The 27,697-nt window shown below is 38.2% G+C and overlaps 1 protein-coding gene across 1 annotated transcript in view; it reads left to right on the top strand.

The window, feature by feature from the left end:
- Window positions 1-27,697, top strand: part of astn2 (astrotactin 2) — a 295,633-nt gene that overhangs the window by 197,377 nt on the left and 70,559 nt on the right. Inside the window, exons 14-16 of the mRNA XM_085463840.1 lie at window positions 18,557-18,681; window positions 19,822-19,926; window positions 21,823-22,002. Of these exons, the coding sequence (XP_085319966.1) occupies window positions 18,557-18,681; window positions 19,822-19,926; window positions 21,823-22,002 (410 nt within the window). The remainder of the gene's footprint in view (window positions 1-18,556; window positions 18,682-19,821; window positions 19,927-21,822; window positions 22,003-27,697) is intronic.

The following is a 27,697-nucleotide window of genomic DNA, read 5'->3' as shown; positions in this document are numbered from 1 at the left end:
GCTTCTTTTGTAAAGACAAGAGGGGTAAAATTCCTCCTTAACGATGTGAGACACTGATAAAGAACCTTCAGATTGTTTCAGTACACTTCAAGTTAGAAGCCGTTATACAAGCTATTAAAATGATGGGGTGTACTAAGTATAATATGTCATGTGTTGTTGTTCATTTAAAATTGAGTTTGCCTCATTTTATGATACAGGACTGCATGAAGGGTAAATGTGAATGTATGAACACACACGCACACCCTAGTCCTGTAAATTTAGAATAAGAAAGCAGCAGGCAGCATCCAAATAGGAGAGAGCCAGACTCATACATATATACATTGATACACCACTGCAATCACTAAGTACCAATTAACAACTCGAATCATACATTAAAAGAGCAAATGGGATAGGGTGAGCCTCACAGCCTCACAACTTTGAACCTCTAAAGCAGGCATGCTATTTTTTTTAGAAATGATACAGAATACAAAACAGATTCAAATCTGATCCAAAGAAGAATATCCACACTACTGTTTTCACAACACCATGTAATGAGCAGCGGCAGATTATCCTCCTGGCATTTCAAAGTTTACACTCCTTTTCTTGCCTCAAAAAACACCTTTTTTCATGAACTGCCACATGATCATAGGTGATTGAGAGTGCATTAACACAGGAACCTGACCCCACAGCTCTCTATAGACCTGTTAACTGACTCTAGTTAACTGATTTTAGCATTTCATTTAAGCATATCATATTGCTCGCGTGTTTTTTCATTAATAGTTGGCAGAGTGAGAATTTGTTAAGGTGATGCTGTCACTCTTGTCACGTTGATGCATAATGGGGTTTTTTGCAAAAAAGGGAAAAGATACCGAAAAGAAGAAACAGGCAAAACCACTTTTGATAGGTACTCTGCTAGAAGTCGTCATCACTGCTCACCTCTCAGGCGAAGACGATACCACAACATGAATAATTTGTGAATCCAGGAGCCCACAAAGCTCTCAGGCATAAACACAACTACATTTCCATGTTTCTCAGTAATTTTCAGTAATTATCTCCTTTGTGCACACAGGGTAGCGTCTACTGGGGGGTTGAGTCAACAAACATTACAAGGCAGTTTCTTCCCATATAATGAGTAGCCATGAGACACTGAGACAGACTGCTGAGGTGAAGGGTTAAGCTGCTCAAGGTTGATGGGATGCTTCCTAATTCTCTTCCAAAATATGTGCCTGCTCCTTCTTTCTTAAATTCTCAGCATAGTGTTTATCTCTTTACACATGCCTGTGCACATATGTGTGTGGGTGTGCGTGGCAGAATTGTGAACTCATACAGAGTTATGTGTGTGTGTGACATCCTGGCGTTAAAGTACTTATGTTTATTTACTTAAATATTCAGATAGTCATATATCTCCATGCATAATTATTTTTACTTACTAGATCGGTTGGCATCTTTGTTGTATTCAAACATTTGGTTGTTTCGACAGATTTCATACCAATTTAATGTGTCTGGCTCATGAGAAAACAAATAAATGCTACCACAGCTTGCGACACTGAGATGTAGGACAGTATGGTGTATTGTATTAGTCTTTCTACTATTTTTATTCGTGAAGGTCATAGTTGTTGTGTCACTTAAAATTTCAAAAAAGCTCTATATTATTTTGTATGTATTTGTGTGGAGTTTTCTCTAGCTGAGATATCTTCTTACAACGCCATCAGTGCTATCTGTGTTATTTGCAATCACAGTCTATGCATTTATTATAGAAAGCCATTACCTAATCCATTACAAACTGGTGTCATGCCATTTGAAACGTGGATGTTTGCAAGGCAAGTATAGACTTTTCCAAATATCCCATTTAGGTGCATAAATGGGAAGTGTGGGATTTAACAGTTTTGGGAGTATGAAGACTCCATTTAGACCCAAATGCATTGTGGTTGTTTGCTAATGCATTGTAAATTGCAGATAAAGTGTATGGCAATAGAAACTGAAATGTATGTGATGTCTGGAGGTGGTTGGATCGCAGCCAGGTGTAAATGCAGTCAGTACAGTTTGGCAACATTCAAAGGCCTCTTCTAGGATCTCAAGCAAGCTGTGAAAAAAGCTGAAAACAGCCTTTTATTTTTACATGAAAAAAATACAACCCAACGCAATTGTACAACAGCAGCCTCACAAAATACTTGATTACATTAAAGTGTCGAGACAAAGCCCTGTGTTTATATGTCATACACTAATGCACACAGACTGCTGTTTCGATATTCAATGTGAATGGGATTTAAAAGGTTAGGTTATTTGTTGTAAATATTAGGCTCTTTCTTGTGAACTCATTTTATTAAATATTTTCATTTCCGTTAGCTTCCACAATCTGTTTGCTCAAGTCCTGTTTTTATTATTTTAATACCCGTCTGCTATAAATGTGGTTTTATCTCTACATTAAACAGCCATGTTGCTTTAGCTTGTACATAGCCATAAAGCATATGCAATTCATTATTTCTTTTAATTCTGCAAATTGATGGGTATCATTTTTGAAAGTATACAGGATACATAAGTATTTAGTCATTCAATTTTATTCAATAATTTGGATATTAAACTTAAAAAATGAAAATGAAAATGAAAAAGCAAGAATGACCAAAAAGGGATATTTTTTCCTCACATTGCTCCAGTTGATTTTCTGGAAAGTTTGAGTCTTATTTACACCATGGCACCTTAGCAGACCGAGTTTAGCAAAAGAGGACGCGTAAGGGTAAGAGGAGGTTCTTAAAGCCTCAGTGATTCCTCCATCTTTATGACTGAGTGCACATAAGGTGAGCATTGTCTGGGAGATTGCGAGGGCTTTGTGTGCAGTGCTCAAACATTTGTGTGGGTTTGGATTTAACTTTGTGTGGGCATGTGTTTGCTTGTGTGAGTCAGTGCGCCGGTGTTTGTGAGTGTGATTGTTCCCAAGGCACTCACTCTCTGTGCAGTAACTCACATGGCGAGGCAGGACCTAATAGACCCTAGCCTAATATCAACTAATGTTAGAGAGGCTTGTATCCGACTACCTGCTGTTTGGCTGCAGAAAGCAGGGATGGGGGGAGAGAGGGGGGGGGGGGGTTGGTAAAGGGAGCAATATGTGTTTAGAAAAAAAAAAGTTTAATCAAAACAGTAAAGCCAATCAAAACTTAGCGAAACACTAGGAAAGAGTAACTGCGAGAGAAATGCTGGGGCAGGGGGTGGGGGTAGTGCACCAAATGCTGCTTTGTGCATGATGTAATAAAGTAGTCAAACATCTCATACAGATGTAGACAAATCATGTGGGAGAGTAGAAGTACATGGAGCACTCATTTTGCAAGGTGTGGCTCTGATGTGCAGCAATTTATACAGAAAGGTAGACATGGCAAAAAAGAAAAACAGATGAGATTAATTGGACCAGATTAAAGAATACCAATTATGTCATGCTTGTCTTTTGTTTTTATATATGTGTTGACAGCCTTCTGCAGCTTGCTGTACTCCTCCAGGATATTTCAACTTCCCGATCCTATCCCCAGCTCAGGATTGTAAAATATTATTACTTCTATAGTTAGCATTAAAATTATTATTTACTATTAGCTGACAATTACAACAGAGGTAGAGACATTTTTAAAGAAGCATTGCTTTAGCAAAAGTAATAAACCACCATGGAAACACCACACTACACATAAAACTGTGTTACTGGCAAAGTGTGCATAAAGTATCAAAAGTAAAGGCAATTATTCTGCCAAAAAATGCTCACAATCAGTATTATATGGATCAATTATACTGCTGCACTTTAAATGCTTCTTTAGATTGTTTAATTTACTGTAATGCATCATATTCTATACAACAGTATGACTGTAGTATCATCATGGGAGCTTTTGGCAATATAGTGTATGAAAAAAAGAATCACAGTTTAATTCAAAGTCTTCAGCGCGATGTGATGTGGTTAACTGTTAATATCTACAGGAGGTTTTTAAGTGTTACATTTAGGTGGTGTATTAACAAAACAGCTGGTATACTTTGTATAATCATTCAACCAAATAATTTCTCATTGATGCTAAACTGAGTGCTGGTGGAGCCTGCAGTTGTTCAACTTGGATGTTTATTAATTTAGACATGGTGATTTTAACCAAAAGCTCTCCTTGCTGATATGCCAAAAGACTTTTTATAAGATTCGTACATCACACATGTTGGCCAAGGTAGTTAAGAAGAGGACGTGTTTGTTACAATGATAAATCAGAGTTATTTGCTAAGGTTAGCTCTGTTTCCACACAAAGTGCAGATGATAACTGATTTCAAGGCGGTTAAAGCACAGCCAGCAGCAGTTTTTTTTTTAATAAGCCAGTCTCACATCAGTTTCCCCCATAAAGACCAGAGGTTTATCCACAATGTACATGTACAAACAGTCTGGCCTCTTTTTCACCCCTTTTAGAAATCTACGTCACTGAGTAACACAATTTCATAACACTTTTCTAGTGGTATATAGTATAGTTTGGCACACATCTGAAGCTTCTGCCAACTTTCAGTATCTAGGCCATGAGTAAAGTACATCAAATGTTGTGACAAGAGCAGTCTTTATGTACTCCCGGCATCAGAGAAACTAAAATCCCGTTGGATTACTCTTTTATGTCTCCACAATCACTGGAATTACTTTTGTGTTAACATTTCACACAGTTAACTAACATTCCCTTAAGCTTTGAACATCATGCCCACAGGTTTGACGTTGGGAATGATCAAAACTTTTAGAGTCTATAAGATCGTCTGAAACTGATGAGCTTCTTTGTTTGTAAAAATGAAAAAAATGAAAAAACATCTAGACTGGGACTCAGGGTGACCATTTACGGTGAAAGCAAATACCCTAGAATGTTCTTACCTTGCCCATTTATTACCTCTCTGTCAAGGTTCACAAAATAAGGTAAGATGGAATTAACATAATTTAGCTGGCAGGCAGATGCCTAGCACTAAAACATACACCCATCAAGGCTTTAGCCTTTACCTGGACTCTTGTTTTGGCAGATGAATAAAGACTCTCTTTGTTCTGGGTCCAATTCACATTCAAACATGTAGGGTTGAACACCAGGGTTTTGTTATCTGACAGCTCATAGAAGGCTATATTCAGAATAAGACTGGACTTTTGGCAGGTGTCCCTTAAAGCCAGAGGATAAAAAGAGGTGCTGCTTTATTTTAACCTAAAGTATGTGTTTAAAAAATATATACATATATTCTGGTAGACCCCCTAAAACAACATATGACTTATAGTCCTCTTTTCCTTCATAAGCTCATGTCATCGTGTTTTTGTTAGGTCCTCTTAATAAAAGTATAATAATAAGAATACAATATAATAATAATAACACGATATATCCATAATCGCTCAAAAGCATTCAGATCCCTTTTATTGTTAGTCATTTTTTCTCTGTTCTAGTTCCTGCTTCAGGAAATTTGTGGGTTATGCCATACTGACTCCATGATCAAAGAATAATTTGTGCACATCTAAATTACTTGTACAATAATTGAAAATGAAAAATTCAGTTAAGTATTTTCCAAGGTTCTAAAACATATTCTTTTCTATATATAAATATATGTCAAATATAATTTTTTAATACATAAATGTAAGCAAACCACTGCTTTGCTAGTAAGTAAGTCACTGCATCAACAGCTGAAGTGTTTTTCTCAAGAATGTGCCACAAACAGGACTTTAATATCACCAACCATTTCCATGTTATTACGGTGTATCCATATAAATGGCCCACCCTGTACATTTAAAACACATCATTTATTCATCTACGCATAGACAGAACAATAATATGTCAGTGCAGTAGATCAGGCCAAACATCGTCAGGGTTTCATCATGGCCATGCATCAAAAGATGCTATGCTGGTTCTTTCTGTATACGATGTATAACTGTACACCTGTATAACATGACCGTGCATTAACTAAAGCGTGGAAATTAATCATATTTCAGTGTGCATGCAATAGCGCTGCATGTGCTCAATGAAGCAAAACATAGCCCTTGACATTTGTTCTCCTTCTATGGCTATAGATGGGCTACGCAGAAATTGGTGGGGAAATGTTTTTATGATTGAATAATAAAATACTGTAATAGTAGTGAACTGTGTGTAACTTAATGCCCCCTCTACAAGGCTATCTTTTTTAACTCTCCTTTCTCTCCATCATTCTGACTGCAGGCTGGTGCTGTAAACATTCTAGTCATAAATTATTTATTAATATCAACTCATAAATAGATACCAGTTTCAAGCTTCTTTTTTTTTCCAATTTTACCCATCTTGCCATCTAACCATCAATCTGTCCATCAATCCGCTTATCTGTCAGGTTGTGGTTGCAGCAGACTAACCAGGGTATTCCAGGACTTCTTCTCCCCAACTACACTTTTCAGTTCCTCCAGGTTTTTTCAAAGCCAGATCAGATAAATAATCTCACCAACAGATTCCAGGTCTTTGCCATAGTCTTAACTCAGTTGTCCATGCCCAAATAACATCCAAGGACACCCCCTAGACATTCTAACCCAAACTACCTTAGCAGGTTCCTCTCAGCATGTAGGAGCAGCAATTCCGAAAATCCACATCACCCTATGGTCATTACCCAGATTTCATGATAAGGGTTGGGATGTAAATGGGCTGGTAACTTGAAAGCTTTGTCTTTCGACTCAACTGTCCCTTCATCATGTCAGTCAGGGAAAACACCTGCATTTCTTCTGATGATCCACAGATGGAGTCCAACACTCACTGAAAACATGCTTGATTTTTGATTACACTGATGGCTCAGAACCCTGTACTCCCACTGCTCCAGACCTCCACTTCACAGACACTGTACCAGACCTCCATGAAACAGTTAAGAAGTGTGTTAACCAAGGCAGCCCCACAATGTCAGAGCCTATAACATCTCTGGGCCAAATCGTCTATGCCTGGTGCTTTACTATGGGGTCGCTTCTCAACTACCTTAGGGACCTGTGTAACTCGTGAGTTTTCCCAGCATCTTCAGGCTCGGCCTTACTTCACATAGGGATTTTTTGGCTGGGTTTGGGAGTTCCTCAAAGTGCTCTTTCCTAGGTCCCACAATATCTATGTCAGCAGTTCTGCTCCCCAACCAACACGTTGAGCCATGCCCAGCTTCCCCATGCTAAGTCACTGTACAGCTTGCCAAAATGTCTTTAAATGCTGCCAAAAATCCTCCTCCATGGCCCTCTCCCACTCCTGAGTTTTTCAAAACCACAACCTTTTTGGCTCTCCGATGTCCATCTGCTGCAGGAGACCCCTGGGCCAACCAAGCCTGGGAAGCTTCCTTCTTCAGCCTGACAGCTTACCTCACCACTGGTGTCCACCAACAGGTCCTCAGATTGGTGCTATGAGAGGCATCGATGACCTTATAATCATATTGCCTGACAGCTTTTTTGCTATTTTCAACCAAATGTTCAAGACATGGCATTAGATCATATAATACAACAACAAAGTCAATCATACATACCTAGCACAGAAGTCCAGGAACATAACACCACAATGGTTTACATCAAGTAGGCTGTTCCTGCCAATTACCCTTCTCCAGGTGTCCTTATCCATAACTACATGAGTATGCAAGCCTCCCAAGAGAACTATGGTTCCCCAGCCAGAATTCCTTCCATGACCCCATCCGAAGACTCCCCAAAAGCTGGGTATTCTGAACTGCTATTTATCACATATTCACAGACAACAACTCGAATTTGTACAAATTGCTCTCTGGGGAAAACAGCACTCAGCAGGGGGCTTGTGAGTATCCCCATACCAGCAATTCTCCTCCTCGGCCATTACAGAAAAAGAATCTAGCCCATCTCAGTAGAGCTCCACCTCTTGCACTAGCTCAGGTTGCTTCCCTGCTAGTGAGGTGACATTTCGCGTCCCAAAAACCAGTCTGTGATCCTTGAGGTGACACATCCAGGTTCCCTCTTTTACCTACCCACAGGGCCACTTTTATTCATCTATATGAAATTTACTTCATTGAGTATTCACCCATACTCACCCCTGCGAGGCTGAACTATAAAGGAGTTAATTACCACTCCTGTGATGTGATTTCCAGAGCCTAGCTTTCAAGATGCCTACTACAAAAAAATGGTTCACTTCAGTTAGTTATATCAATCACAAACATATGAATGACAGAATAGCAGATAATATAATAGCTTTTAATCAGGTCTTGATGTCAGTCATCTTGCTTTGTAATTACACTGAACAACCCGCCTTGCTGTCTTGCCCCATTACTGTTAATAAAGTACGAGATGATGAGATTGTGGAAAAATTGTGATGAGACTTGCCATCTGTGTATTTTTATGTACCAGAACAGAAGAAAATGAAGCAGATGTTTATAAAAGCTGACCTTCTTTTGGTAGAAAAAAATCATGTCGAGTTTAGTTTTGGTGCTTAAATAACCTATAGAAGTGAATACGTGTGCCTCAAGGTCTTTTAAGTGAGTTTCAGAGCTTGTTTTATTGAACTAAGACTCCCTGTTTTTCAGCTCAAAGTCCCAGGGTCATGTAAAGTTTTAAGAGCTAGTCAGATTATTTCGCTGTCTTTATCAAAAGGACAGAAAATAAAGAATTTGTTGTGTCTTTTTTCTTGTTAGCGTGTCAAAAAAGAAAATAGCCAAACTGCTCTGTTGCTTGATTGCTGTGCCAAGTAAGAAAAGATAACCTCCTGTTGTAGTCTCTTGTCCTCTAATCAAATGCTCAGAAGTGTTTTTCTGCATTCAGGGTGATGACATGAAAGTCTGTCAGGAACAGAATTTTTAATTGCTGGTTTGGCTTCCTTGTAAAACTGCGGTGTCCATGTTGGAGTAAAAGTGAAAAGAAAAAAAAGGAGACTGAAAGAGTAAGGGAGATAGAGAGGCAGATGTTTGCTACAATGGATAGACACAAATGGGGGAGGTTTGTAGCAAGTGAGAAAGTGCAAGTAATATAAAATTAGAAAAGCTGTGGTGGCTCTAATCAGTTCCACACTTAACTGGCCTGTATGCCCCCTCACTCTGCATTGCCGAGTTTCATCTCTATGGTAATGATCCTGGCCACCAGAGTTCATTTCTACAATTTCCTAAAGCAGGCCAACAGAGATATCAAGGTACAAAAAGAAAAAAAAATCTATGCGCACTCACATTGTATTTCAGTTGTATACACGACTCAGGGGAATGAAAGGGAGGATGAGCGGTTATGTGTCGTGCCTACATATAACTGTGCTTGCTGCTGTGTGTGAGTGTGTGTGACTGAAGGGAAGCGAGAGTGACAAAAAACACTGACTGGTGCCATTTTGGACTCACTGGTAACACTTTTTGTTGTCACCAGCCTCAGCATGTGGCTGCATATACGTAATTACCTACACAAACAAATACATACAATCACTCACGTACACTCACACAAACTCCACTCTACTTCAAGGCTGCTTCATTCACAGCATCAACTCCCCAGCTTAATCAATATTGGCCATGACAAGTCACCACATCTCCTCCCCTCAGTGGAATCATTTATCAACTGAGCTGTGGCTGCAGATGTAATAAGAGATTGTTACACAACTCTCAAGATAAACATCTCTGATTGTTTTATTACACTACAAATTGGCCTTTTTTGATATTGCCCCTTAATAACTGTTTAATTTTTCATCCGGGGCCTGTGCCCTTAGTGACGCTGGGTGCTTTATCTTTGTTATGACTCATCTGTCTGGCCCACTCGCAGCAAGTGTTTATTCAAATAACAGATATTACAGCTGTTAAGCATATTACATGCAATTGGATTGTCTACATACCCAGCTTTCATAAATCTTTGATTGTGCATTTCAACAAATTGGCGGATATGGTTCTCAAGGGCAAATGTGACGGCGTTTTCAAAGCAGTGGTAGGGAACAGGTTGGAAAAGAGAAAGGTTGATTGATACTGTGAGAGGATACATAAAAATTTTAATTCAGAAGTTATATGATGTACTGGCATAATTCAGCTATGTTCATTTAGCAATGAATGAAACATCCTCCATCTTTTCTATATTATTAAAAGAGTGGCTAAAAACTATCTTGCAGTAAGTTACATGGATTACTCTATCCACAGTAAAGGTAGGCTATTCTATTAAATCAAATGAACAGCAGCGTGGGGTGTCTGCCCCATGCTACAAAACCTCTGCATGGTGATATATAATGACTTTGGATCGACACTGAAGAGGCTAGCTGCTGTTTTCAGTCTTGTTGTACAGTTGACTTTTTTGCATATTGTCATACTAAAGTGTATTTTGTGGCAGAGACAATTGTTTCGAACAAGAGGCTTCTTCTTTTGTTTGGAATGCCATTCGTTTCACACTCCTCTTTCAGGCACGAGGTAATTATCCCATTTATGGATAAATCCAAACAGCATGGCAGCCATAGAAATTACAAGCATGCTGTGTTATGCTGGATGTCATATTTTCTGTCAGTTGTTTTCAGACTCTCTTTATTTACAACAAAAACACTGAGAATGGTGAGAGAAATTGCGAGACCATGCCACATGAGCACAACTTGTATTGTCCAGTGGCAGTTGCATGTTGTGCAATTAGGTCCATAAGTTTTTGAAAAATTACATTTTTTGGTAATTTTGCATCTTTATACCACCACAAAAACTAGATGTGAAGTTGTGTATGAAGTCCATCCAACTATCTATGCATCCAGCCATTTTCTTCTGCTTAAACTAATTTAGGTCACCGGGGAACTCGACCCGATCCCAAACGCAGCATACAGTCTGGACAGACTGTCAGTCTAACACAGGGCTAACACAAATAAAGACATAACCATTCATGCTCGCATTCATTCCTACGGCCAATTTAGACTCACCAGTTAACCTAATATACTCAGAGTGAAGCCACGTAAGCACATGATGTCCAGGACCATCTTTCTGTCAGGCCACGGTAAATAAATTTTAGATTTTTATCAAAAGCATTCATTGTTAATTGTTTTAGGGTTCAGGTGTTTTATACATTTTTACGTGTTCAACATTAATTGAACAAACTACCATCATTTTAAACATAAAGATTGTTTTTAATACTTCATCAACTAAATGACCGCCTGAAATCTAAAACAGCTGGACATCACCAAATATTGTGCTTCTTCTTCTTCTTCTCCTAGGCCTTTAGTGAATTTTATTTCTGTCTTTCTGGATTCAATTTTGTCTTCAGTAACTGAAAAGCATGCTCTAATGGTTTGGAAGGCACTTTGGGTCAACTTCTTCTTGTTTCAAAATGTGCTATATAAATAAAATTGACTTGACTTGAGAGCAGGTGACTGACTTGGCTGTTGAAGAATACCCCATTTCTTTGCTTGAGAAACTCTTGAGTTGCTTTCGCAGTGTGCTTTGGGTCTTTATCCATTTACACTGTGAAGCAGTGCCCGATCAGTTTTGCATTTGGCTGAATGGGAGCAGAGTACACAGCCATGTGCACTTCCAAATTTACCCTGCAATTTCTTTGAGTAGCCACATCATTAATAAACAGTAATGACCCATTCCATTGGGCAGCCATACATGCCTAAAGTTTTTTCAATCTCACTGATAGGTTTATTTGGGGTTTTCAGCCTAATGATCACCTCTTTTATTTGCCTTGACATCTCTATGGACCTTACATTGAAAGTTCCATTGAAAAGCTACAAGATGCAAGTTCAAGACTTAGAATTGATTCAAGATTTTATCTGCTTAATTTCCCGTGCAATAATGAATGAAGAGGCTTCATCTGGCCATGAAACGTTTTATCAGTCAATTGTCCAATTACTTTTAAACTTCTGAAAATGGGAGACTATGTATAAAATACAGAAGCTTTGTTATTGTCCAAAAAGCCTATTGACCCAACTGTGTATCTTAAACACTATCAAAACACTAGCAACAAGAGATGATGTTCATGTAGAGAGTTGTCTTAGAAAAACCAGTGCAAGTCTTTTCTTTGGTTGGTTTTATTAATTTTCTTCTACTTCCAGTAAATATCAGACTCAGACACAAGACCTGGTGACGTGCATCTTGCTTCTTGTGTTTGCGTTTTGTTTTTTGTTGGATTTTTTTAATATGAAAATTAAAATGTTCCTTTTGTCAAGCAAATAAATCACTCTTTCCTGCTATACGTCAGGTAAAGGTATTTTCCTTTTTCCTTCCTGGTGTTCTTTCATCTACTTTGACACCCTTTCAGCTTACCCAGTATACTGCAGCCCTACTTGTCCCTAGCTTCCATAAATCCTCCAACACAACCCTCCCCCTATCTGAACTGTGCTGGCACCCAGTGGCTGCTTACATAGAGATCAAAAGACTGTTGTTAGCCTGCAATTCTACCAACCCCCCTGCTCTAACATCTCTTCCTTCTCTGTGGTAAATTGACCATCACTGCCCTGTCACGACTCGTCAACCCTTTCTCAGGTCGAACTCTTCTTTTCTCATTTTTTACTTTTTTTTAGTTCTGAACTGCAGTCCAGAAGATCAGAACCAGCACTGTGACCCCTCAAATCCTGCATTTTTGTGAATCTTACATACTTACAAATACCTGTACTTTCACATATGGCAGTGTTTTGTGTAATGTGACGATAATGCGTACAACTGGTTATTACTGCTGAAAACGACTGCTGAAGAAGCTGTTTATACTTTTTTTTTGTTAATGTTCAGCACATTAGAATAAAGTCTCCTGCAGACTACTCAATAATGTGCAGGGACAAAAACACATAAATACTTAAACTATGTACATTGGGTCATACCACTAGATATCTGTCTCTTGCTTTCACACAGAGACAGAGCATCCTCTAGTGGCAAAAATTATTATTGTGTTTTTTCCTCCTTTTCCTAATAGTTTTTCATCTGTGTTTATTGATTATTACAGTACAGAGCTCAGACTATTTGACATTCACAAATGCATAAACAGAGTATGTAGCACTTTTTCTACTCCAGTGTTTCTCTGTAAGTGGTCATTAAAGTGTGGCAGGATGAGGTTTAGTGCTGGATCGTTACACAGGACAGTATAAGTGGAACTTGACTATTAAATAGTAATAGACTGATATTAAACTTTGGATGTGGAAATATTTTTGCCTTTACCTCAGCAATGTATTTTTTCTAGCTATTTTTACTATTTTTTTATTTTTTATAAACTATCCCATAGTTAATAAATACCATACCAGACTCCTTTTTACATGCACAGGAATTGCTCTTATCACTCTTATCACTGCAAGTGTAACATTTTTTCATCAAATCTTCAAGCATTTTTAATGCAGCTGGCATTTAATGTTTTTGTCTTTTTTATACTAAAAATCTCAAATGCTTTGATAAGCCTTTATGTGACTTCGCTTATGATGCCGTTTTACATGCCTGCTAAATCAGTTTTAGTGTATTGATTTCATTTGTTTATTCGGAATGGTGAAAGCAAGATTTGCAAGATTTGAAGTGGCCATTCAGAGTGTGCTCTGTAAACGCATTTTTAAAGTGCTCTTTCAGCTTTGACCCAAAATGGTTACACATGCTCAATTAGCAGCTGAGCTAGAACAGACACTGATAATCAGGCTATAGCCTTTGTGAGCTCAGCACCAAGGATTTGTATATATATTCAATACTCATTTCCTCTGGGAATTAGGGTGTCTTTGTTAGTGCTTGCGTCAGTCCAGAAAAGCAGCTTCTAAATGAGTGGAATAGACCATCCTGCAAGGTTTACAATTTGCTGAAACAGTTAGGTCCTGTCATTGTTAGGGAAGCTGTTTCAAAGGCAGGTTGAGTCATCTTTAGAAGGACCGTATGGGAGCATATGGTGGGTTTATGACTGGCGGGCAGCCGGTTGGCTGATTATAAGAATGGAGTTCTGAGTGTCAAAGTGGGCACTTGAAATCATTGGAGTAAGCCTCCAATTCAACCAAAAGCTCCCATGTACAATACTGGTGTGCTTCAACATAAAAAGCAAAAATGAACAAGAAGGGACTGATGTGATTTTCCCAATAATTGCAGCTTTAAAAAGCATCGTTAACCTAAAGTATATTCTTGTTGATACGATTCTTTAATCTGAGGTAATGAATTGTTGGCAAATCTCATTGTAGTTAAGATGAAGTGAATGCGGTTGAACTTTGCTGATCAGTGTTTAGATGTGGGAATGAGGTTTCTATTCTAAACTGCACAAGAGCCAATTATCCTGAACAATCTCTCCGTAAGTACCACTCAATATCAGTTACACAGTCACAAAGTCAAAATAAATATACCCACTCAAACATATGTGGGAAAGCACAAATAGACACAGCCATCTGAAATTAGGTGAAAGATGAACATTCAAAGACACAAAAAGAAAAACAGCTATCCCTCTATTAATTAGCTGTAGCCACTTATCCTGTTGGACTATTAAATGTTGACACTGATTCTACTATTAATAAATAAATAAGGACATCTGTATGTAAAGTGTCTCGTAGATAGATATATGGTCTTAAAAAGATGTTATTCGACCATATATTTTAATTATTTACTCATTTCATACGCTTGTAATTTGGAGATTCTCATTCAAATGGGAAGCATTTTCCATTTGTAGACTCAAGCAGGATAGAAGGCCTGGTTGGCCAAAAGGGAGTCTAGTGTCCACTGCCCTTAATGAAGACACATGGGTATTGAATGAAACATGAGTAAATATACAACTTTGCCAGCATTTCCTCAGCAAGCCCGTACTCACATATGTAGTCTGGTGTGCGGTGGGTTGCTTGCAGTAGTAAAGCTGCATGTGAGTCATGTAACTTTAGTTGGCTAAAAATCCTGAACAAGCAGGCATATTTTACATATGGAGATTTTACTTGCGCGTCAGTCAAAGTACTTTGTAATGTTAAGTTCACTTTAGTGAGTTCTAAAGTTCCTCTACTGAAAAAACAAAAGAAATCTGAGCTCTTGTAATCAGATGGACTACATTCAGTCTAGTATTTTATTTCCGAGTAGCTGACATTTTGAATGTCAGTAATGTTATTAGAAATCTTACGAGGAAACATTTATTATTTTTATTATTTTCATTACTTTTCTTTGCAGCAGACAGCACGTGTGTTAAAAATAGCATTAATGATAGCTCTGTTCTGTTCCAATTTCCCAGTTAGCCATGACAGACTGACAGAGTGGCAGGTGAGTCTGTACACACTGTAACAAGCTTCTGAACCAGAGCAGCTGAATGCAAATCAGCAGTCACTCATTTCCACCTGTGCTTTTCTAAGCGTGGCAAGTCAAAATGTCCTCAGTGAAATCATTGTGTTGTTTAAGGCCCGTTATAGTCGATGCTTTATTACAGTCCTCTGTAGACTTTTTCTGAAAGCATTTTAAGTTCAGACGCAGCAACAACAAAAAGAAGCACAGGTGTAGGAAACAATTAGCGTTAATCTCGACTTTATCTCATTTTAGTCTCAGGAAGCAACATCAGTGAGCTGGCGCGCACATTAGCATCCACACATTTGTCGCTAGGTCTGTTGCTCGTTGCATAAGCTGCCTGTCAGTTTATAAGATGTAATTTTTCAGTCTTAAGTAAGATAAGTTCGCCATAGCAGTGGTGCCATGAGTGGAGCCATTTGTGCAAGATGAAGATGATCCTTCTAGAATGACAAGCAACTGGCTCATCTTGTTAACCACCCTGGTTTGTTTGGGTTGTAGCGTTGCAAATAAATGTCTCTTCTTGTAATGAGCTGTCAGCAGAATAAATGTTTCAAGTTTCTTTCCTGCCACGTACACACAGACACACATAAACACAGTCCGAGAAACTGCAGTCAAGCTAAAACCAGGTAAATTGAAGTCTGACATTTTGTCAGTTCTGAATTTGCTTTCTCACCTACTTACCTGTGCAGATGCCAGAATCTACCTTTGAGGTTGGTATGACATCTGTTCCTTTTGTCTTTCCCTCAAGGAAGGAATTTGAAAAAGAAAGTTTAAGAACATTTAACTTTTTATATCCATCCAGGTGTCCATTAAAAGTCTTGATCCCACCTTTTTTTGTTTGTTTGTTTTGGTCATCTGTACATTGAACCATCTGAATGGATATAGTGAGCAGCGCAAATCTGGGCTTGAAAATCCAAAAAGGTATACATGATCTTTACCTTAGGTCCCATGAGCCACTGGATGAAACTGACTGATATAGTTTAGCAATCGATATGTTTTCTCTGAGAATAAACTATGTTAGTCTTTACACCTCTTCTGTCTCTCTTTGTTCTCATTTTCTGCCCTTGAGTTGTTCCTTCCACCCCTCCATTTTCGCAGTGATTGCATCTAACAGGCTTTGTGATTAGACAAAGAAAGGAGTAGGACAGAAAGAGAGAAGCAAGATAAAAAATGTATATCAAGAATAATCAAGCCAAGCCCTAGGGTTTCTATCACACAAGGTCTGAGCTCTGAGATTTGGTCCTATAAAAGTGGATTATAGGAAATAAGTTGCTGCAGCCTTCCATGCTTTCAGGATGCAGTAAGACAACCCATCTTTTTGACAGTAAATGAACCAAGGCTCCTCCAGTTCTACCACAATGGCCTAGCTACTGAAAGAAATGCATCACAGCATTTTCTGTTATATATCTCTACATGTAGGCTTAATGATATTTTTTCCCAAGTATTTTTTTTTTCCATTGAAAAATATCATAGAGGTGCAGATCAGCAGATCAATGAAAATGGAAAAAGGTTTTTGAAAATGTGTGCATTTATGGATGTTTTTTGTTGCCTGTCCCTATAGAATAGTGTGTGGTTCTTTATCTTCTAACCTCCGACCCACAAACGTCACTGTTTAAGGTCATAATTCATCTAATTCTCCTTGCAGTTCCACATTTTATGCTCTTCAAATAATAATATTGCCAGTAGGCAGTCTTGCACTGCAAACCCCACAGAAAGCAAGAGGTTTTCTGATGGGGGTATTTGGATGTAGGCTGGCTCTCTACTTTTCTAAAGTTTAGCAACCACTTCTTTTTAGTAGAAGTTAGTTAATTAAGTCAACATAAACTTGAACTGGAGGCAGAATTTTCAGTTTCAGTGCCATAAAATCAGAAATCATCTTGTCTCATGTCTTTGGTACTTATGTCTACATGGGGTTTTTTTTCAACCTCAGTATTTGTGTCACACCTTAGAGTTACTTTATCAGACTCTACGCAAAATTGTACCGAAAGAGACCTGCCTAGGAAACTTGCTGTAAGACACTAAACCTCCTTTGCCAAAACTATTTGAAACATGTCACATTTTAAAATGCCATCCAGTAAAAACCAATTCCAAACATTAATTTTGTGTCTGGGCCTTAAGATAAAGCGTGACAGACACATCTTTGGACCGTATGTTAGCTAGCCTCGAATTTCGAGCAGCTTTGGCATTATATTATTAACGTTTGCTCTCTTGGCACAGAGGTGTTTGTATGTCCTCCAGTGCTGTTTGCAACAGCGTTTATTAACAGCAGCCGGTAATATCAAATGGCAAGAATGGCGTTTATACATGGCAGCTGGTGATATTAAAACATCGAATGGTGTTTATAAATGCCAAATGCCATTTTAAATGGTATTTTTAAACGCCAGCTGGCGTTATTAAAGTGTCGAACAGCAGGGAGAAGGAGATGATTTATGACCTCAGTGGCTTTCTGTACTATTGACAGTTGTTATTATCATTTTTTTTCATGTACTTATCATCTTCACCAAAAATGAGAAAAAGCTTTTTATGTTGTTACCTTCGCCTGCTGCTCTTTGTTTTGCCCTCGAGGTGGTGGACACAACTGTGGCTTTTACTGCGCCTCTAAGCGTCATGCATTCACATGTTGTATTTGCACGTATATTTTGCTTTTGCACCCATTCTGTTGTTGTTTGCAGGGCCTTCTAGGAATTTCCTCTACTCACAGGTGAAAGAGATTACTGAGATTTAAAAAAAAAAAAAAAAAGAAGCAAAAAGATTCTTGTTACATTTATAGTTTAAACATTTCACTATGACGTACAGTGCACAAAAAAATAGATGAAAAAGTTAACGGGGACAAGTCCATAAAAATTCAAAAACCTTACCTGATTTATATTTGGCCACCCTCCTGTTTAAGCTCATCGTCTTTGGACTATTTTCAGTGCAGCTGGTATTTTTAAAATCTCTGTGGAAGTCCCACTGTGTCCTCTGTTACTTGTGTGTCTGGAAAATGTGCTTGATGTCCTCCAATGTAGGGGCTTCCCAGGAGAGCTCTAAAGATAAAAGGCGCACTGGAAACTGTCTGGACATGCAGAAAAAATATGACCTTGTACTGGAGATAAGCCAAATTTAAATCCTTTAAGGGTTTTTGATTTTTATGGCCCTATTCCCAGAACTTTTTGATCACATCTAAGATAAGGAACCGATGAGCTGAACACCTTTATTTTTACCTGTGCATAGAGGAGGAGAGGAGAGAACTCCTTTTCCAAAAGCACATAAAATATTATCATGGAAGAAACTCACGAGACAGTAAATCCCCAAATCCCAATCGCTGAATGATATAGGACACTAGCAGCTGGACAAGGTACTGGAACATGCCAGGATTGCAGATGCTTTGAGCTGCAGTCAGTTTTCATGAGGTTCAGCTGCTTCCTTGACTGTTAAACATAACCTTTAGATTCCTTTAGATACTTAAAGTTTCTTTCTTTCTTTCTTTCTTTTTCTTTCTCAGGGACAATAATTTTATTAAGGACTTTCCTCAGCTTGCTGATGGTCTCATGGTTATTCCTTTACCGGTAGAGGAACAGTGTCGAGGAGTCTTGTCAGAGCCCCTGCCCAACTTGCAGCTACTCACAGGTGAGAACATTTGAGGAAGTTTGGGAATATGTTTTCTTCTCGTGTCTCTCTTTTCTTTTAAAGGCATTGGATTTATTGCACTTTTTGCTAGGAATAGCTTTCTGTTATCCCATTTTAGCCTGTTGCTTGAGAAAGTTAAAAAAAAAATATAGCACCCACACAACAATTTCTTATTTGAAAGGCCCAGGATCAAGAAGATACAAAAGATTTATATTGAAATATTCAAATCCACAAATCTCAGTATGTAGATTATTCTTTTGTATTTGCGTCTGTTTTGTGAAATCCAGGGCACAAGATCATCTAATATTATATAAGAAGGTGTGGTTTGATCACAAAATCCTCTTTTATACCCCTAGGCCAATACCCCTATATATCTTAAAATGTGAGCACATGCAGAGCAAATTACACATATAGATGCCCCAAAACACACTAACTATATATAAACACTATTTAAATATATGGGTTTATAAAATGTGTATATTGTTTATTTATGTATTTATTTAATTTTCAACCCTATTCTGTGGGGGACTGATTCACTTAAATGTTGGTCTTGAACCTCTGCTCCCTAATCCTTCCATTAGCTAAATTGGCACTTGGTCCAAAGTGACCCCTGAGATATTTCACTGAGGGTTCTGCTTTCACAACAATTGGACAGATGCACACAAACTAAAATTACCCTTTTTCACTGTGCATGAATGTCTCAGGTGTAAAACGCCTTTCAAAGGCACAGGATCAAGGTTCCCGTAAGCAGTTTATTGTTTTCCCCCCTTGCTCTTCACTTTTGAGGCTATTTAGTTCTAGACTGAAGTGAAAGTTTGGTAATTGAATTGCAGGGAAAGGCAAGATTGCTCCCACTTCTAATGTCAGCAATCCAATTGGAGTTCAAGCTGCTCTATATATCACCATTGATCCAGGAGCAGCTGGGATATGGGCTGGGATAATAAATGGTGTTAAGACAGTAATGGATAACAATGGTTGTGCAATAAACTGTACAAATGAAATGATAGATTTAATTTGTTCATTTGTTTTGAATTTCAGTATTCTGAAAATTATAATTAGTTTTAAATTTGTTGTAGCTGTAAACTTTTTGATATCTTTTTGTCTTAAATTCACCAGTTTGTTCACATTTTTTTTCCTTAGGGGATGCCCAGTTCAGCGAGGCTGTTGGGTACCCTATGGTTCAGCAGTGGAGAGTGCGCAGCAATCTGTACAAAGTCAAACTCAGCTCTATTACCCTAGCTACAGGTCAGTGTCTGAATAATAAAACTCTGATCACCCGCCATCAGAATATAAGAAACTGATGAATAAGAGCATGTTTTCAATGCTATCACCTAGCTATTAGTTGAGATATCTTTTGAGGTTGTTATTTGGAAATAAATATTTATATTTATTATATTTTATATTTTTAATAGAAACTGTCAAATGGGGGGATATATTAGCCATCAAGTAGAAAAAATGTTTTAACATAGATTTTTTGGAAAGAAATGGCCAATTGTAAGAATCAGAGCAAGTTGACATGGACTAAATTGTGATAGCTAGACCATCAGATCAGAGGATGTACAACATGGCTCATGTGTTTCCCACGTGCATTGTTTAAAGGAAGGACAACCAGTGAACCAGCCTAAGGTTCATTAATATGTGAGATGAGTGAAGGCTATCCTGTGTGGTCTGAGTCCGCAAATTGCTGCAAACCTTAATGCTGGCTATGACAGAAAAGTGTCATAAAACACATTGCAGTGAAGGTTGCTGCTTGTGTGGCTGCATACTCACGGGCTGCTCAGAATGTCTACAGCTGAAGTGTCTACAATGGACATGTGAGTGTTAGAACTGAACAATGGAGCAGTGGCAGTAGCCTGGGGTGTCCATGTAGACAGAGGAGTGTGTGTGTGTGTGTGTGTGTGTGTGTGTGTGTGTGTGTGTGTGTGTGTGTGTGTGTGTGTGTGTGTGTGTGTGTGTGCCCACGTTGTTTGCGTGGGGAACAGATGGCAGCAAGATGCACTACAGCAGGAAAGCAAGCTGAGGCAGGTAGAATGATGCTCTGGCCAGTGTTCTGGGTCTGGCAATTATGTGGATGTTACTTTGACATGCAGCACTCACCAGGCGTTGTTGCAATCCATGCAGCCCCTTCTCTGCAACTGTGTAGTTCCTATAATAGGTAACAATGCCATGAGCTTTAAAAGCATATGTGGTTTGTGCTGAAAAAAACCCAACCTTGCACCTCACAGCTTACAGGGCTTAACCCTCCTGCCATCCTTTAAAAAACTCACACCCATCACCCTAGGGACCATTCTCAGCCACGCCATAAAAAGACCATATATCCATATTTTATTCCACTTTAAATTAGCCAACCTTGTAAAACTACTTCTCCCTGAAATATTCATGTAAAGTTTTAATTATATTTTCGTTGTTTTAACCCTTCAAATCCCAGTGTTATTACATGAGCGCCCTGTGTTATAAGCCCCAAAAACCAAAAAACGAAACTAAATATTTCCACAAAAAACCAGTTGAAGTAATATGTGATTGTCATTATAAGTAGGCCTTTAGATGGACCAAAGATTGGCACCAACATACATTTTGACCTGCCATTATTTTTTTGCATTTTTTTTGCAATTTAAAAATTAAAACTTCAAGGCCCTGAGTCTTCATTGACATCCAAGAAAAGAAGAAAAAATAAAATCATATGATGATAATTTGGGGTTGAAAAATAGCATTTATAATGGAAGTCAATGGGCAGAAAATGGTCCCCAGGGTGATGGGTGTGGGGATTTCTGCTGCTCAGCCATTTTAGGCTGATTTAAGGAATTCACACTGGAATATTAACATTGACAGGTAAAAACTATCCTGTGGCAAGTTTGGTTATATTCCACTGAACACAGTGGAAATGGCAGCCATTTAACACATAGCAGTGGCACAAAAAGGTCCCAAGAAGGCAGGAAGGTTAAAGGATCTGCTTTGTGTGTCGTACCTCAGAGCCCCTTTAAAGGCCTTTTAGAGTTAATGCTTTGACAGGTCAGACTTCCTTTGGTTGCGCAAAAAGGACCTATACAATGTTAGGCAGGTAGTTTTAATATTGTGACTGGCCAGTCTATCCTTTTCACCTATTTGGACAAGAATTCACTCATCTCGTCCTTGGCTTTTTAGGCTTTTCTAAGGTGCTGAAGACACTGTCAACAGAGAGCACACGTGACGAGCTGCTGGCTTTTCTTCAGCAATATGGCAGCCATTATGTGTCTGAAGCCCTGTATGGCTCTGAGCTCAGCTGCAGCATTTACTTCCCCAGCAAGAAGGCCCAGCAGCAGCTCTGGCTGCAGTACCAGAAAGGTGAGTATGCTAACAGTTAGCAATTAAAGCCCAAAATATCTGATTGCTGAATTCTGGAGTAATATATGAAAATGCCTGCCTCATATACAACACAGGGATCATTTAGATAACTTATAGTTACAAAAAGGACACCATGTTTTAATAAAGGGTGAACCTGTGGTGTGAACAGAGTTAAACTAAGCCCTAGTGTTAACAGAAACATGGGTCTAAACTTTATCTGAATATAGAAACTTAACTTGTGTATAAAGAGCCCATCCTTAATTAATTCAGCCTTCGGTTAAATTACTTGAATTCAAGATAACCGTGTTAATTTAAAAGCATCCATCATCTGGCATTTGCAGTGCTGTTGTTTTTTAACTGTGTTCTTGTTAACCTTTTTAGTGATCCCAAATAGTGATATTTAGTTTGGGTGATCAGTGAGGTTTATTGGCTCTAAAAATAAAAAGAAGACAGAATTATGGGTGAGAGAGGTCGACTGCTGAACATCCCCCCCTCCCCCTTACAAAGAGCAATATAACAAGATAGTGTTTTTTTTTTCAATTCTAGCAACGTTTATAGTAGAAAAGTCCATAAGCATTTGGACAGTGAAATAATTTTTCCTCTGTACACTATTAAAGTGGATTTTAAATCAAACAGCCAAGATGTGATTGAAGTGGAGGCTTGCAGCTTTAATTCAAATGGGTTTAATAAAAGTATTGCATTAACTGTTCAGGAATTAGAGCCATTTTTATACATTTTATATCCCAATATTTCTTGCCTTGAAAATCTCTTGGGTTGTTTTTGCAGTATTATTTGGGTTATTAACTGGTCATGAACCGCTGTCCGATCAGCTTCCAGCATTTGTCTTAATCAGGACAGAGAGTATTTAGGAGGGAGTATCAATATAACAGAGAGTATCAGTGGCCCCCTGCTGAATTTTTAAGTTTGCTCACTTACAAAGAAATGAACAGTCTCTCGTTTTTATGTTAGTTTCATTTTAATGGAGACAGAATATCAACAGATCAGATCATTTCACAAGAACACGACTGGTAACATACTATGCCTCAATGGACTAAAATCTTGCACCACTTGCAAGATCCCATACTTAAGAAGGCACAAGTACAGGTCCATCTTAAGTTCACCAGCGGTGTGGACAGATGAAACCAAAATCAAGCTCTTTGGCATCAGCTTGACCCAGCTTGTTTGGAGGAAGACAAAAGGCCCAAAGAACACAGTCTTGGATGAGAACATCTTTACTTCTACCAGAACACTGAAAACGGGTCGTGGATCGGGCTTCCAACCCAAAACAAACCACTAAGGCAACAAAAGAGTGGCTAAAGAAGAAGCACATAACTTCATAGAGTGGGCTAGCCAGTGGCCAGCATTTAGTCCTGTAGAAAGTCTGTGGAGGGAACTTCAACTTACTAAGCCACGAAACCTCAAGGATTTAGAGTAGACACGTCAAACTCGATGTCAAACATCATAGGCTGCATACAGCTGATGAGAAGTGGGCCAGTGATATGATCAATGTGTATAATTACAGAAAAAAGGTTCTGGCAGGTAATTGCTCACTGTCCTTTAATTATAAATTTAGAATATAAAGTTTTCATTAATTCACAGAAAATGTCTTTGTACTTTGTGTATTATGGATGGCATTGGGGAGTGGGGGTCTATCAATAGGAAAAAAATAAATGCACTCGTTTACACTTTCTTCGTGGGGCAGCCCACTTGGCAGCAAATCTTTTCTGGGCCGATTTTGGGCCTCATATTTAACACCCCTGATTTAGAGAGTTTCTGTAAAGAACAATGAAAATTCCCTCCTAAGATGTGTGAAAACCTCATGACCAACTACAAGAAATGTCTTACTGCTGTGCTGGTCAACAAGGATTTCTCCAACAAGCACTAAGTAATGTTTTTCTTGAAGATCAAATGCTCAGTGACACAGATAAATTTCTAACTTTTATGTAAGTTATATTTTCCAGATTGTTGGTTAATCTCTCTCCATTAAAATGAAATTAGCATAAAACATTCGAGACTTTTCACTTTTTTATAAGAGAGCAAACTTACAAATTCAACACGGGATCAATAATTACTTAACAGTTCATCCTGCTACTTCCATCAGGAGTCATATCATCAATATGGCTGCCAGTGGAATGACCCTGTTCCACTGGCAGCCATACAGGCCTATTCTACAGCTCTGCCTCCACCACGTTTCACAGATATTTTATGGTCATCAGATCATGAGATGTTTCTCTCACTCTCCATGCTTTTCTGTCCTATTGTTCTGGTACAAGATAATCTTGGTTTCATTATTCTGTTTCATCAGAACTGAGAAGCGCCTTTTTGGGCCTTCCTGTTCATGATTATAACCAATGATTTGTATGTTTTTATACATTCTCTGTATTGCCATTTATAAAGGTGTTTCTTGATTGTAGACTTTGATAATGCTACCTTTACTTCTCAAGGGTGTTTGTGACATGATTAGATTTTGTGAAGGGTTTTTTTTTTCTCAACCAAGGAAAGTAATTATGATCATCGATTTCAGCTGATTTCACGTCACCAAAAGGTCTTTCGGGCCCTTGTGTTGCTGAGCTGACCAGTGCAATCCTTCTTTTATAAATGCACCAGACTGATCTGGCCACTCCTAAAGTTTTTCTCTGATTTCGGGCTAATGATCACCTCCTTCATTTTCAATGAAAGAATAATGGAGAAACAGTTACTTTTCAGCCTCTGAAAGTGGGGGACTAAGTATAAATAATTATGTAAAATGGTTAATGCAGTACTTCTGTTAAACCCCTAAAATTACAGCTGCATTTCAATCACATGTTGAATAAAATTACCCGTGCTGGTATACAGTGGCAAAATGAAAATTGTGTTATTGTCCAAAAACGTGTTAACCCAAATCTAAATATATGTGTCACAAAAGTATGAGAGACTTTTCAAAAAAGCATGTCCATTTTACTTTATGGACTTTATTTATGCTTAATAAAGACCATAAAATGTGATGTTCTTCAGCAATGCACTTGAAGCACCAACTAAGTTTGTGTTTCATAACTTCCAGCTGTGTGTAGAGTGTTAACTAGATTTTACTTGTACAACATTTTAGGTAAGAAATAAAGTGCCCTTTATCCTGCCACATTATTCTGACAGCTTAAAACACTGATAGGGTTGATTGCCTGTATTATGGCTTAATTGTCAGTGTTACTACTTTTGTCCTCATCAACCACCATTACCTGCATCTAAGTATATGTAAATGAAGTAATCAGCTAATCAGTTACATTGACAAAAAAGGTTAAAATCATGTCTTTTAATAACAGCCAGAGAGAAACTGAAAAATTATGCACACTCACATTCAACTAAAATACACAAAAAGACACTACTGCAGACATTTTATCTGCTCGTTTCATAAATGTTTATTGCACTCAGATTCTTAACAATACAAACAGGAATTGGACGACACAGAGATGTCTACAATGTGCTCAACACACTGTAAAATTCATAGCCTTCAACAACATAATTTAAAAGTCACTGGTTTTTGGTTCATTGAAACAATGCAATACAACAACCTAGTAGAGTTACTGAATAAATATGCAAGGAAATAATCTTTCTTCAAAAACGTAACAATAATATTAAGATGAGACAATGTGAGATAATTTGATGTTTACCACACTGACACAAGGACACTTGATTTTTCTGGCATTTTATGCATTTTTGTGTTACTTTAAACAGCTTGAATATGTCCAGTAATTACATTTTATTGATCTCTTTAATGTACAGCACTAAAAGAATTTATGGTAAGGATGACATGCAGACGAGAGAGTCTTTAATCAATCAGTGCTAAGGTAACGCATAGCCCCAAAATACATCACCCAAAATGTAACAGCACAAATATATGAGTGTGATAGACTAGATAGGATACTTCAGTTCAACTTTCTTCTCCTCTTTGCTTATGTAGCAATATTAAAAACATGTATTGGTTATTACACAGTTTGATTCTCATGCTGCTTAATAGGGCTCCAGTGCAGAGTTAAGGTCAGCTTTGTGAAATAAAATATTTTTAAGGCTAAAACAGAGTGAGTCTGCAGTCTGCCCCGTCCCACCTGCCAATCATTGTCAAAAAACGACTTTTTTTTGTTTATTTATCCTAAAAGCATCAGCTTTCTCACACCACCATTAAATTCAGAAATTAAATAAATTTAAATGGTGTACCAATAAATTACAAATTGATGGGAGACCAGAACGGAGACACTGTGCATGAAATAGCAAAATATTACATATGGCTGTTGTCCTATCTACCAACAACTGAGAACTCTGGTTGCAAGCTATCTAATATTGAACGAAAACCTGGAGAATACAAAGCAACAGGGAACCAACGCGGTTTCACAAACTCAGGTGTGGGGTAGGATGCTGGAGTTTTCAATCATTATCCTTGCAGTGCTACTCCAATTGCTCCTGCCAGCTATGATTCCTACAAAGATTTTGAAACCAGTAGGCAAGCATTAGGAAACAATGCCATGGAGCATGTCAGGTTTGAACACAGTTTGCAAACATTTGTATTTTTAGAAATCTGTCTTGTCTGTGACATGAGTGTTGCAGCGGTTTAGTGTTAGCGATGGTAGTATAGTATATATCCTTTAGACGTGACTGCATTTGATGCAGCTGTAGGTACTTTTTTTAGGGAACAGAACTCAGGGGTATACTACAAAGGAAGTTCAACATAGCCAGGCTTTCTTTATATTAGCTGGCATGACAAAAAATTAAACCCCAGTTGGAGATAATGGGTATCACAATGGTGGTTATCAACTTTCTGTTAAGAAAGGTTTTCTGATTCAGGCTCCGAACACGCTCAAACACAAAACGGGGCGTTTTCACGTATTATATGACTCTGCTTCTGCATAAAACGATCCCCGCGAGTGCCACCTCTTCCAGTCAGAGACGTTAATAGGTGAAAAACAATCTGATGATTTAGTGCACGCAATGATTAAACCTGGCTTGATAATTTATTTGTTTTTATGCTGCCGTTAATTTCTAATGCAAGGTCTGCATATTAGAGCTCTGAAAGTTTAAACCAGATACATTTAAACATTAAATGCTGCTGTCACATAGCCCACTAAAGCACATAGAGAACTTTCTTTTGTTTTTTTGCCAGCTCAAAGTGAAATTCATTTTACTGATTGAATACGTATTCTTGGTGACAAATGGTCTGATTGATTTTCCATTTTGTGTTCTAGCAGCTCCAGCAACGCAGCAGATAAGAATCATGCATAAAAACATCTATACATTTTCTGCATCACCAACTGAATGCATGTAAATTCCAGTAACAATACGATGCAGTTTGTGCTGTTGGAATTTTACAGCATTCAGTGGTTTCAGTGAGGTACGGCTTAACAGGTTGCATATATGAAACACATTACTCCAGCAAAGAATCTGTACAGTACTTAGCACATGGTATAAATTAAAGAATCAGTGAGAACATGGTGCTTCAAGCTGATTTTGAAACTAAACATAAATTGCTCCTGACAAGGTTATGTGTTTAGCATAGGTTACCACGGTGATTAAGCCAGGTAAAAAAAGTCACCTTTGTGACACTGAAAACTCTGACTTTAAGCTTCAACACAGCTTGCTAAGCCATTACGCTCACTTCTGAGTACACCCTCAGAGCTTTTCACTTTTAAACACTTTCCAAACTACAAAGGTCATCCTACCCCTTAGGACA

This window comes from Copadichromis virginalis, linkage group LG7 (genome assembly GCF_057382275.1).
Source record: "Copadichromis virginalis isolate Kocher_CV1m ecotype Utaka linkage group LG7, C_Virginalis_male_GT1.1, whole genome shotgun sequence".
Taxonomy (NCBI): Eukaryota; Metazoa; Chordata; class Actinopteri; order Cichliformes; family Cichlidae; genus Copadichromis; species Copadichromis virginalis.
Note: the sequence above shows the minus strand (reverse complement) of the source record. Positions and strands in the feature narration are given on the sequence as shown.